General features: G+C 35.3%; 1 protein-coding gene across 2 annotated transcripts in view; it reads right to left on the bottom strand.

Moving 5' to 3' along the window:
- Nucleotides 1-12,625, bottom strand: part of Ih (hyperpolarization activated cyclic nucleotide gated potassium channel Ih) — a 482,830-nt gene that overhangs the window by 176,651 nt on the left and 293,554 nt on the right. For both annotated transcript variants that reach the window (XM_072534207.1, XM_072534206.1), the window contains exon 5: nt 805-942. In XM_072534207.1, the coding sequence (XP_072390308.1) occupies nt 805-942 (138 nt within the window). The remainder of the gene's footprint in view (nt 1-804; nt 943-12,625) is intronic.

Here is a 12,625-nt window from a genome sequence, read left to right on the forward strand (position 1 = left end):
AGAAGATTGCAGTGGCTAGGTTATCTTGTTAGAATGGAAGACAGTAAAGAGGTAAAGATCATGGCATGGAGAACACCGGAAGATAAGAGGAAAAGAGGCAGATCGAGGAGAAGATGGAGGGAAGCAGTTGTGGAAGATCTACAAGAAAAGAAGATAAAAAATTGAAGGAAAGAAGCTAGAAACAGAAGGAGATGGAAGAGAATTACCAAGGTATGGGCCCGAAACGGCCTGCTTCATGCTTTTATATATATTTATAGAGCTGATCTCGGTCAAACAGGTAGAATATATAAAAACGCCTACTGGAGTACACAAAATAATTTAAATACGAAAAGCTGACTACAGCGAAACATTGTTAAACGAATTCGAATATTGTGAAATGAATTGTAAAGCGAAATGTACACGAAATACTCTAAAAAAAGCTATGTACATAACATTTTAAAAAGTTGTTAAGTAGCGTTTTTTGTAGAACGTTTAAGATGCATTATTTGTATTACTGATTTTACAAAATTACATTTGCATAACATTTTTTCTTAAATTATAAATGAGCATTGTCAAAAATACGACAATATACTCTTAAATTGTTAAAGGCCATAAGAAATAAAAGATATCGTAATTGATGAATAAAAGTTCATTAAATTTAAGTATTTTGAGTAAACTTATTTTAAAATAAAAATCTTCAATACGTATTTAAGTCACAGGATATTGTCTTAGAACTGTCTGAATCTCAACGTGTGTCACTGTTCACAATGCGTGAAAGCCTAATAGCGCATTAACTACTAAGGCAATAACGATTTTTGTACTTACGTATACTTCCTCCCATTGGCTGACGTATCGCACCAGCCTGGACAATCGCAGCAGGCGTACCAGAGACAGCAGCTTAGCCAGACGCAGGATGCGCAGCGCGCGTCCCGCGTGCAGGATTTGAAAACTGTCACCATAATCCTGGAACAGAGGTTTTAAAAGTGCGGGTAATTGCAACGAACTACGAATGCCCAACAGATATCTAAACATTTAAACACACATGTCACATTCCCATAGGGGTTTCTTGCTAGTGTTAGTGTTTTGATGGATGTGTTAAAGGGTTAATAAACTGACATAAGATCGTTTACGAGAGCTACTCACCAGAAGTCATATAGTAAATAGAATATATATACTTCATGGTGAGGTAATAGATCACAATAAAAATATTGATTCTGTTTACTGTATGAACTTCGATGTCTAGCTCCCGCAATGGATTTTACGCCAGTTTATTGGATAAGTTTTGGTAAATCTGGTTTATTTTGGTTGTCCTTAGGTTAGTTTTTTTAATTTAGTTAAGTTAGTTTTCAAGTTCGCGGAGATCACTAGAAGTTAGTAAAATTAGTAAGCGATATATTTATCTTTTTTGATTGTGACTTTTTTCTTTAGGTACTACTATTCCTCTACCTTTAGGCGGATTGTAACAATTAAAGCTATTTCTTCTTTTGATACTGTAGCTTTGAATAAACTAACGAAAGTACATTAATACTTCTGTATCTAATTTACCCAAGAAATGAGTCTATTTACAACATATTACATGTATATTTTCTGGAATCACATGGCCCAAATACTGAACCATTCTTGTCTTAATCTTTATTTCCTTTTTTTCATTTTTATCAGCATGTCAACATGTCTTAATCTGTCCACCCACTTTATATTGATTATTTTCTGTATATTTACATCACCGATTTTAAGGCCCAAGCCTCCATTCTATATAGAGTCGGCCCAGCTCTATATAGAGCGGCAAGGAAAAACATGGGAGTGTAATATTCATACTTTTAGTTGTAGACCAAAGTTCGTAGTATATAGCACTTTTCTCATTTCATTAAATATTGATTGAACTATTCTTATTTCTTCTAAAAGACAATGTAAGTTGCAATAAAGAATTTAATAATCAAATTGGTAATTTCGTCTTAAATTATCTATGTAGTCAGTAGTTACTTGGTGGAACTATATTTTAATTTTAATAATATTAATAATGTTTGTAATTTTCTCACAGTATAGTCAGTCTGATATATTTCGATGAAATCTTAGATTTACTAGAAAAATCATTTTAAGCTAAGACTTGTGCGCCATACATAAGAAGGGAGATAAAAAACAATTTTGAAACTATAGAGGCATATCGCTTATTAACACAGCAAATAAAGTTTTATCAATCGTCTTACTAAAGAGGCTTACTCCGTATTCGTAAGATATTCTAGGCGACTACCAATGCGGCTTTCAAGCTGGAAGATCAACAATAGATCAAATATATACGATTCAACAAATATAAGAAAAAGACCGAGACTATGACCCAGACTATGGCTAGCAATGCTAGAAATGGGAATACCTATAAAAAAATTCCAGAGAAATTAGTGGAGCTAACTTTAATGTGCGTGAGAGACTAATATGCATAGGTAAAGATAGGAAACAGAACATCAATGCCACTTAGTATGGCATCGGGACTTAAACAAGTAGAGCCTCTCTCATCATTGCTATTCAATTTGGATTTAGAATATATAATAAATAATTTGCGATTGGAAGATTTGCGAATCAAAAATCAAAAGTATTGCTGGCCTTTGCTGATGATCTAGATGCAGTCGCTCATTCTAGAAGAGACGTGAAGAGGTGTTTTCACAATTCGAGGAGGAAACAGGTAGAATGGGTCTTTGAATAAATAAAGAGAAGAAGAAATAAATGATATTAACCAAAAATTCATGGATAGCTGCAGGAAATAGAACATTATACTCATTATCATCATTAATAAGATCTAATCTGCTAAAAAGACAATCTAAATTAATACTGAACTTGTCAATTATTCTCCTAGTTGTTACATATGAAAGTCAAACATGGACTCTACATCAGCGGGAAAAAAATAACGACCGAGGCGTTAAATTACAGGAAATTGGATGTAGATGAATTTTTAATAGAAAAAACAAATATGGCAGCATTGCCAAAGGAGAATTAAGCTTTTAAGGTGTTTAAACAACTTAACTTACAGAGACTTGAGAGGTGTCGCAAAGACTACAGAACGTGACATTTATATGCCATTGATGTGACATTTGACGCAGGACATGACATTCAACATGGAACGTGATATTTATGTAACATTCGACGCAGGACGTGACATTTGACGCATGACGTGACATTTATGTGACATTCGAGGAATATATTCAAATGTAACGTCTTGCGTCAAATGTCACGTTTTGTATTGAATATCACATACTACATCGAATGTCATATAAATGTCACATAAACGTCACATTCTGGGTCGAATGTCACATAAATGTCACGCCGTGCGTTAAATGTTACGTCCTGAGTCGAATATCACATAAATGTCACATAAATATCACGTACTGCGGTCTTTGTATTCTATTCGTTATATTCTTTTCAGCAACACCTCACACGTCTCTGTACGTGAAGCCGTTTAGGCACTAAAATCTTAATGTTTCTCTGGCAATGACGCCATGTTCATTTTTTTCTATTAAAAATGTATCTACGTCCAATCTTCTTTTGTTTGACGCCTCGTGCGTCACGATCGAATAAAACCCAGAGATTTATTGCAATGCCCCTTCGGCATGCTACAATACACACGTCCTATAGTAGATTCAACTACATTTTTATTCCCTTTTCAACGGTACTTTATACGCCTTCCTACGTTAAGCCGTTTAAGCTACTACAAGCTTAATCTTTCTTTGGCATGCTGTAATATACAATACGTATAGTAAATTCACCCTGTTTTTTATTCTCTTTTTACCGACCAAAGATCAATTATTGCTTCAGTAATAGTAAGAAAAGCCAGCAAAACAATAATACAAGGTGTAAGTGTACACAGACAAGAAAAATGTGCAAGTTACCACCGATTAGTACTAGGGAAATTCATATATACAGAAAGTTAACAAAAAGACAATATCGAGCGAGATGAGGAGATCACAAGAGTGAGACCAACAGTGTTATATGCAATTGAGACGTGGACTTTGACCTAATCAAAGACGAAAAATAAACATACGAGAAAGAAAAACTTAAAGAAAAATTCTAGGAAGAGTCAAAAAAGGAGACGTTTTCAGAAGAGGAACTAACTCTGAGGCAATGGATTTTTAAGGAAAAACTGTAAAAGTCCAAGTAGTCACAAGGACATTTAGAACGAATGAATAAAGAAAGGACACCAAAGAAATGAAGTCAGATAGAGTTGAAAAGTAAAAGAGGAGTAAAAGGAATTTACAACAAAAACTGGACAGCAATCATTGTAAGAAGTATCAGTAGTAAGTACTTAAGATCAGTATTACAGAGTAACAGAGTAATGGGGGAAGAGATGGATACGTGCAGTACCGTTAGGGCGGGATGAATGACGTTCTGAACTTGTTTCTTGTGGCATGTCACAATATTAAATTTTCCTAGTTAAATTTTTGAATTTCCACCATTACTAAATATTCCTGCACCCGACCAATCTGAACTTGCAGCCTGGGTCAAGTGTTGCCTCTTCCCTCATCCAGTTGGCAAATGTGCAAAGGTACTTTAATAATATTATTAAACTATATTATGAAGGATACAGAACTAGGCTAGAACACGCTGGAGAGATCCGCTGGTGCCATATCTTCATAATCATGGTAGATTGGATAACAAGGAAACTAACTATACAACCAATCAGATCTTAAATTTACAGAACACATCTACCTGCTAATTGAACATGAAATTCATGAAGCAAATAGTAAAAATCGACCAATTTACACATATGGGAGCAATTACGGAAAACAAAGTGGGTGCAAAAAATGTATACAGAGAAATATAACAGACACATCAAACATTTAATGCATTCAATAAGATTTGGTAACCAAGTGATGTATATCTCAGATTGAAATATTTTGTATTACTATTGCAATACGAAGATGCCGAAAAGACAAACAAGAATACATCTCTGAAATCTGTCAAGAAATAGAAAATCACGGATATCGAAATGAAACCAAAGACCTCTTCCGGAAAGTGAAAATTCTTGCGAGAGAATTTAAACCCAAGAACTATGCAATATTATCATATGTGATATCATATGTGATCTTATTATCATAAGTGATATCGACAGAGTGTTGGAAACATGGAAAAACTATTGTTCAGAGCTCTACAGGGAAGAACACGTAAATCTAGGCCACACTTCAGCCCTCGAAAACATCGCATACAACCCTGAACCTGAAATTCTGCTGTCCGAGATTGAAGAAGCTGTAACTCACCTCAAGAAGAATAAATCCCCTGGCTGCGATGATATCACGGGAGAGCTCCTTCAGAACATGGGAGACAAAGGATGTTACATAATGTGGAAAATTTGTAATAAAATTTGGAGATGCGGAAAGTGGCCCAGAGAATGGCGCACATCATTGTGCATACCAATCCATAAAAAAGGAACAACTACAAAGTGTAGTAATTATCGTACCATCTCACTGATTTCCCATCCAAGCAAAATATTACTAAGAATCATTAAACGCCGTTTGCAACAATACTTAGACAAACAAATTCCCCAAGAACAAGCAGACTTTGTCAAAGGGAAGGGTACGAGAGAGCAAATCCTTAATATGCTGCAGCTCATAGAAAAGGCCCGCGAATTTAAAATTCCAATAATAATCTGTTTTCTAGACTACCAAAAGGCATTTGATTGTGTGAAGTGGGAAGTTCTCTGGACAGTTCTTCATGAGATGAAAGTTCCAGATCATTTAGCAATATTAATTAAAAACTTATACGAAGATAACTCAGTTAAAATAAGAATTGAAAACCAGCAATCTGATACCTTCAAAACCAGCAGAGGTGTACGACAAGGGTGTATACTATCTCCAGACCTGTTCAATTTATATGGAGAATACATAATGAGGAACGCACTCGATGGATGGAGAGGCGGCATCTCCATTGCAGGAAAAAAGATCTCAAACTTAAGATTCGCAGACGATACAACACTGATAGCAACATCTGAAGAGGAGATGTCGAGACTGATAAAGAGAGTAGAAACCGAAAGCAACAAGTGTGGGCTCAAGATTAATAATCAGAAAACAAAAATCATGATTGTGGACCACGCGAATATCCTCCAAACAACAGGCGCCCTAAATCAATTCGAGAAAGGATCTTCCTTAAGCAATGCAGCCTCCTCCCATACGGAAATTCGCAGAAGAATAGGGATGGCCAAGAACGCGATGAGTCGACTGTCAAAAATATGGAAGGACCGCTCTTTATCCAAAAAACTCAAAATGAGACTGGTACGGACACTCATTTTTTCAATCTTCAGTTACGGTGCCGAAACATGGACAATAAAATCAGAGGATAGGAAAAGGATTGACGCATTCGAAATGTGGTGCTGGAGACGAATGCTACGCGTCTCGTGGACGGAGCACAGATCCAATCAGTCGATTCTGGAAGAGCTAAACATTCAGACCAGACTCTCCTCTCAGTGTCTTGCAAATGTTTTAAAGTTTTTTGGCCACATTGCGAGAAGAGACAATGACAACTTAGAAAGACTAATTGTGTGCGGAAACGTAGAAGGACGTAGAGGCAGAGGACGCTCACCTATCCGATGGTCAGATCAAGTACAGAAAGCCACTGGAGAGACGTTTTCCTTGGATCCTACACATGTGTATTAGCCCCTTACTCTTCTCAAGTCGCCGATATTTTGGGGAAATATGTCAAACTGACTACTATATTATATGAAAATTAAAAACACTATATTTAGAGTTTGATATAATAATTTTGTCTTGGTCGAATTTAATAATTTTATTATTTAATTGTGTAATTTGTACATGCAGTGTCGTGCTGGATTTAAGTGTAGCACAAACTTCATTTCTATTTTCAGTCTAGAGGTGATTTTTTAGACCATGTATATTTATACCATGTATATACATGCTCTCGATGGAAATATATCTATATAGTATCTATATCTAGAAGAAATAATTTCTAGAAGAACTAAATTCAGGTCTTAGTGCTACTAACACCACCACATTCCCATATTTTAAGAAATGCTAAAGATGTGTTCCGAAACAATTTGAAGTATATACAATATTGGTATTGTTATTATAAACACAAAATACTAAAAAATTTCTTATTTTAAACACAAAATATTAGTTAATATATATAGCATGCTAGAAAGACTAAATACTACTAAAAAATATAATATTATACATCAATATTCAGTTTAAAAATCATAACATTAAAAACCCTTAGAGACATATGGATTATAGATATTTCTTATTGTTTATGTTAGTCTTACGACTCCACATGCAAATTACCTATATGATTTAGAAGATGTATACATTTATTTTTTGAGTTTAAATTATTGCCATGTTTGAATTTTGAACAAGTAATATATAAGTGCAGTGAAAGAAAGGTTTATTAGTCCATCTTCTTTTTCAACTAACGGCTTCTTTCAAAAGATCACCATCAGTATCTTAAAGCTGCTATATTGCCGCCTCTATTATGTAGCCAAATATTTCAGTTTTCATATCCTTATTTCCTTCTTACAAAAAAATAATAAAACAAGTAACGAAGTCGAAAACAACACAATATGTCGAAAGAAATACCGCACAATGAAAACGAAAATTAGGATATATAAATCAACAATAAGGCCAATAATAACGTATAGAGCCAAAACAAGGACAGATAAGACCAAAACATAACGATTATTTTAGACAGCAGAAATCTTATGAAAAATAAAAAACCAAATACTAATTTGTAGAGTATGACGTGAGAGAATACAGGCGAGATGTGGAATAGAGGAAATAAACCTGTGGACAAAAAGAAAAAAAAATAAAATGGAGTTAAAGAACATTAAAAAAAATGACAGGAAACAGAACAGTAGAAAAAGTGCATTGGGGCGCCTAAGAAAAAGACGGTCCGACAACATGAGTTGAGGCTAAAAACCGAAGTAAAACAGGCATGAGTCTATCAATAAAGCAGGAAGAAGAAAAATAGTTCTTTCTTTTTTCTTTCAATTTTTCAACGTTAATAAGAATAAACTGAAACTACATCAGTTGGAGGCATCGGTTTCTTTGTCCATAAAAACCACGCGAACAAGATAATGAACATCTAAAGTATATCATCTAGAGTGGCATATCTTATTCTGAAGTTGAACAGTAGATATCAACTCAAAATTATCCAAATATACGCTCCAACAATAGATCATACAGACGAAGAAATCAAAATGTTTTATGACGATATTATATCTACTGCGCTTAATGACTCTCGTAATCAATTCACAATTTTATGTGGCGACTTCAACGCAAAAATAGATGTAAAAGAAGCAAAGCTAAACATACTTGGAAAAATTCGGTTCCCTAGGAAGAAATGACCGAGGAGAAATTGCTACTCCAGCTTCTTTCACGAAAAGATGCACAAAAGATGGACCTGAGAAAGTCCAAAATAATAATTACAACAAGGAACGAAATCGACTACATCCTAAGTGACAAAAAACAAATAATTAAAGATGTAACAGTACTCAACAAGTTCACTACAAGCAGTGACCACAGAATGATACGAATGAAAGTCCAAATCAACACAAAAAAAGAAAGGAACGTAATGATTAAAAATAAATCTCATGGTATCTGGACACTCCCGTTTGATATCAACCAATATCAGGCAAATATCAATAATAAGTTACCACTGCATGAAACCTCCAAAACGACTTAAATAATTGCATCATAAACCCGTATTCCTAGTTCTTTCATTGATTTAAACATTTCTCTTCCATTCACAAAGTCGTAGGCTGCTTTGTAGTCTATAAATATGTGATGAGTATCAATGCCATATTCCAGTGTTTTTTCTAAAATTCGTTTCAGGGTTGAAATCTGATTGTCGATTTACCACCTCTGAAACCAGCTTGGTATTTTCCTACTATCCGTTCTGCATGTGGTGCCATACGGTTATTTATTTATTTTTATTTAGCGTATAGCTACATCACAGGTTCATATATATACATATATAGAAATTATATAAATTACAAACAACAGTAAATACAAAAATATTATTCTACAAACAAACATCTGAATTATAAATATATTCGGTTGACTCTTTTGTAACAGCCAGGAAATCCGAAGGGTTGCCGTTATAGGATCTAAGTGGGCATTCCTCTACCACGTGTTTTACTGTTTGCCTTTCGGCGGCGCAGTCGCAATTTGGTGATTGTATTTTTCCCCATCTAAAAAGTGAGTCGGAACATCTGCCACAGTTCGTCCTTATTCTATTGAGTGTGGTCCAAATTCATCTCGGTTGGTTGAAGCCCTCAGGTTTGCTTGTAATACATGGCATGTTCCAGTTAGCTGGTGCAGCGTTATTCTCCCATTGTTCTCTCCACCATTCAGTTACATTAAAGTTTTGATCTACTAGCCTTTTTGCTATTTTTAGAGGCGGGTGTCTTGAACGGAGCCTCTTTATGTCTCTGGCGGAAGTTCCGACATGGGAGCGGAGCTCAGGATCAGTACTGATTTTTGTAAATTCTCTGACAAGGGCATGTTCCCGGCGGATGGGTGGTGGAGCTATATGACTCAAAGCTGGTAACCAGTAAGTGGGCGTGGCCTTGATTGTGCCCGATATAGTTCGCATGGCTTGGTTGAGTTGGACATCAACACGGTGAGTATGTGGACTGTTTATCCATACTGGTGCACAGCATTCCGCTACGTGGTATACCAGTCCTAATGCTGTCGATCTAAGTGTGGGTGCTGAGTAGCCCCATGTAGTGCCGCAGAGCTTTTGCAGGATGTTGTTACGAGTTCGGAGTTTTGCAGCAGTCTTAGTAAGATGCTCTTTAAAGTTTAGCGTTCTGTCAAGTGTAACACCTAAGTATTTTGGGTGTTTATTATAGTTAAGGAGTCTATCCTCAAAATGGATTTGAGGTTGATAGTTGGCCATCTTGTTGTTCAAATGGAAGCAGGACACTTCTGTCTTAGTTGGATTGGGTTGCAATCTCCATTTGCGGAAATAATTCCCTAGAGCATTTAAATCGTTTGTTAGAATGCGTTCAGTGACCTCGAATTCTTTATGACTTGCTGCAAGCGTCCAGTCGTCTGCGTATCCAAACTTTTTTATGTGATTTCTGGCATGTCTGCTATGTAGAGGCTGAAAAGCATGGGAGCCAGCACGGATACTTGTGGAACTCCATTATTCAGTTTTCTTTGGGTACTAGTCTTGTCTCCCAATATAACTTTAAAACATCTGTTGGATAGCATGGCGTTAATAACCTCAGTGGTCTTTCTGCATGGGATTATTCACATTAATTTATATATTGCCCCTTGTCGCCACACAGTGTCGTAAGCAGCAGATAGATAGATGAAGGCAGCGGTTGTTTTTAATTGCTTTTGAAAGTTTTATTCCACATAATTGGTCAGGGCGAGTACCTGGTCTGTGCAGCTGTGGTTTGGCCGAAATCCTGCCTGTTCCACTGGTAAGTGTCGGAATATGGTTTTGCTGATTCTATTATACAACAGTCTTTCTATGCCATACGGTGACATAGTACCGTGGAAAATATTTTATACGCTGCGTTTAGAAGCGTAATTCCTCTGTGGGTAGAGCATTCAAAGATATCTCCTTTTTTGTGTATGGTGTAAATTATTCCAATATTCCAACCATTGAAGAGGGATTTCTGTGTCCATATTTCTTTTTTAAGCCTCTGTAAGCTCTTATGCTCTTTATGCTGTTCATCCAACTACTTATTTTGATATAACTTGTATTCTAGGAATTATTTTTTTAATAGGAGAATTAAGGAATTATAACTTAAGGAGAATATAAGCAGAAACATCTCCAACACGAAGGGCAGTCCAAATAAAGACTCTAGTGGTACAGGATCGCAGCCAATGGCGACAACAAGTTAACAATATTTAGAGTGTCACCCACGCCAAGGGCTCAAGGAATGAAAAAAGAGGATAAAGAGGATCATGGATGTATTTCTTGGCTGCAAAATTTAAAAAAAATGGTTCTCGCTAACTACCACAGAACTGTTTTATGCGACTATATATAAAGTGAAAATTGCTATGCTGGTTAGCTAGATTTGGAACGGATAGGTACCACCAGAAGAAGAAAACTACAAAAAGAATTTTTTTATGTTTCATATTGATCCACTATTCAAGCAAAATAAACAGGTTTTTTTGTTATCTTTTAGTATAAGATTTAGTCAGAACTTTTTAATTAAAAAGGCTTACTATAGTTTATTTTTATGAACGAGAGAGTAATTAGCATAATTTTAACTGGTAGCTCCGACCACTCCATGGGCGTGCTCAAGATTAATTGAAAAATTACTTTGAATAATTGTAAAAAATAAATGAATTATTTCAGTGTTATAAAGTGTTATGTGTATGTAAACAAAAGTGACCTCTTTTATCACACACTATATTAGAACTGACTGGCCTACATTAAAAAGGGTTTTAAAAAATTCACATTTTTTTTAATTTTTAAAAATTACAAAAGAGAAAAAGAGTTTTTAAAACCGTCTAAGGTATGTTAAATAGATGAATAAAAATATTAATATAAAACTTACAGCTACTTGTTACAAATCCAAATCAGATTCAGAAGATGAACTTTCAGAACTAAGATTTATAATAACTGGCTCGATCATTTTATCAGTAATATTGTCCAGCTTCCACATTTTTTGCTCTTCTTTAATAGTGTGATTTACTGCCTTTTCCCAGTTTTCAGGTTTTACATTATTTACGGCCTCCAAAAAAAACTGTTTAACATCATGAATTTTAAAAGTGGTATTTTTTCTTGAAACTTCACTCTTTATCTGTGCCCATACCAGTTCAATCGGGTTTAATTCACAATGATATGGTGGGGATCTAAGTACTGTCATTCCACGATTTTTGGCAATTTCATCAATTTCGTATTTTTTAAATTTTTCTTTATGAAGGGCACACAACGAATAAAGTTCCTTTCTTATAGATCCGGGATGGTACGTAATATTTTTTGAACTCAGCCAATTCTGCAGGTCTTTTTTTAACCACTTGGTTGTGGGCAGTCCTTCTATAAGTCTGGAGTGATAACTTGCATTATCCATTACTATTACACAGTTCTTAGGAAGAAGATCTATCATTTGTTCGAACCATTCTTGAAAGACATCAGCGTTCATGTCTTCATGGTAGTCACCGGTACGAGTTGATTCAAAAGTTAATAAACCACCTTCAACAAAACCGCCTGAACTGCCAATGTGTACTATTATCAGCCTGCGTCCCTTTCCTGATGGTGGGTTTAAACCAGTAGATAAGTTATTTACAAAAGCGTGCCTTTGACTTGTAACAGTTTCATCCTGCCAAAATTTATTTGGTGTATGACCCTCGTTGATCCATGTTTCATCAAGATAAAATATTTTTCTTTTTTGGTTTCTCATTTCCTTTATGGTTCTTAGAAAATGTCTTCTCCATATGACAATATCGCTTCTTTCTAATAAAATAGACTTTCTGGGATTCTTTTTCCAGCGGAAGCCTATTTCTTTTAAAAGTTTCCATAACGTACTTCGACTCATTTCTGGGTAATCCTTATCATCTCGAACTGAGACAAGAACTTTATCCAATGTTGGAAATTCTTGTCTAAAGAAGAATTCATGCACTTTCCGTCGAAGTCCTTCTTTAAAATGATATTCTATTTGAAATTTTGGTTTCCCTGGAGCATTACGTGGCAT

Source organism: Diabrotica undecimpunctata, chromosome 6 (genome assembly GCF_040954645.1).
Source record: "Diabrotica undecimpunctata isolate CICGRU chromosome 6, icDiaUnde3, whole genome shotgun sequence".
In the NCBI taxonomy this organism is placed as follows: Eukaryota; Metazoa; Arthropoda; class Insecta; order Coleoptera; family Chrysomelidae; genus Diabrotica; species Diabrotica undecimpunctata.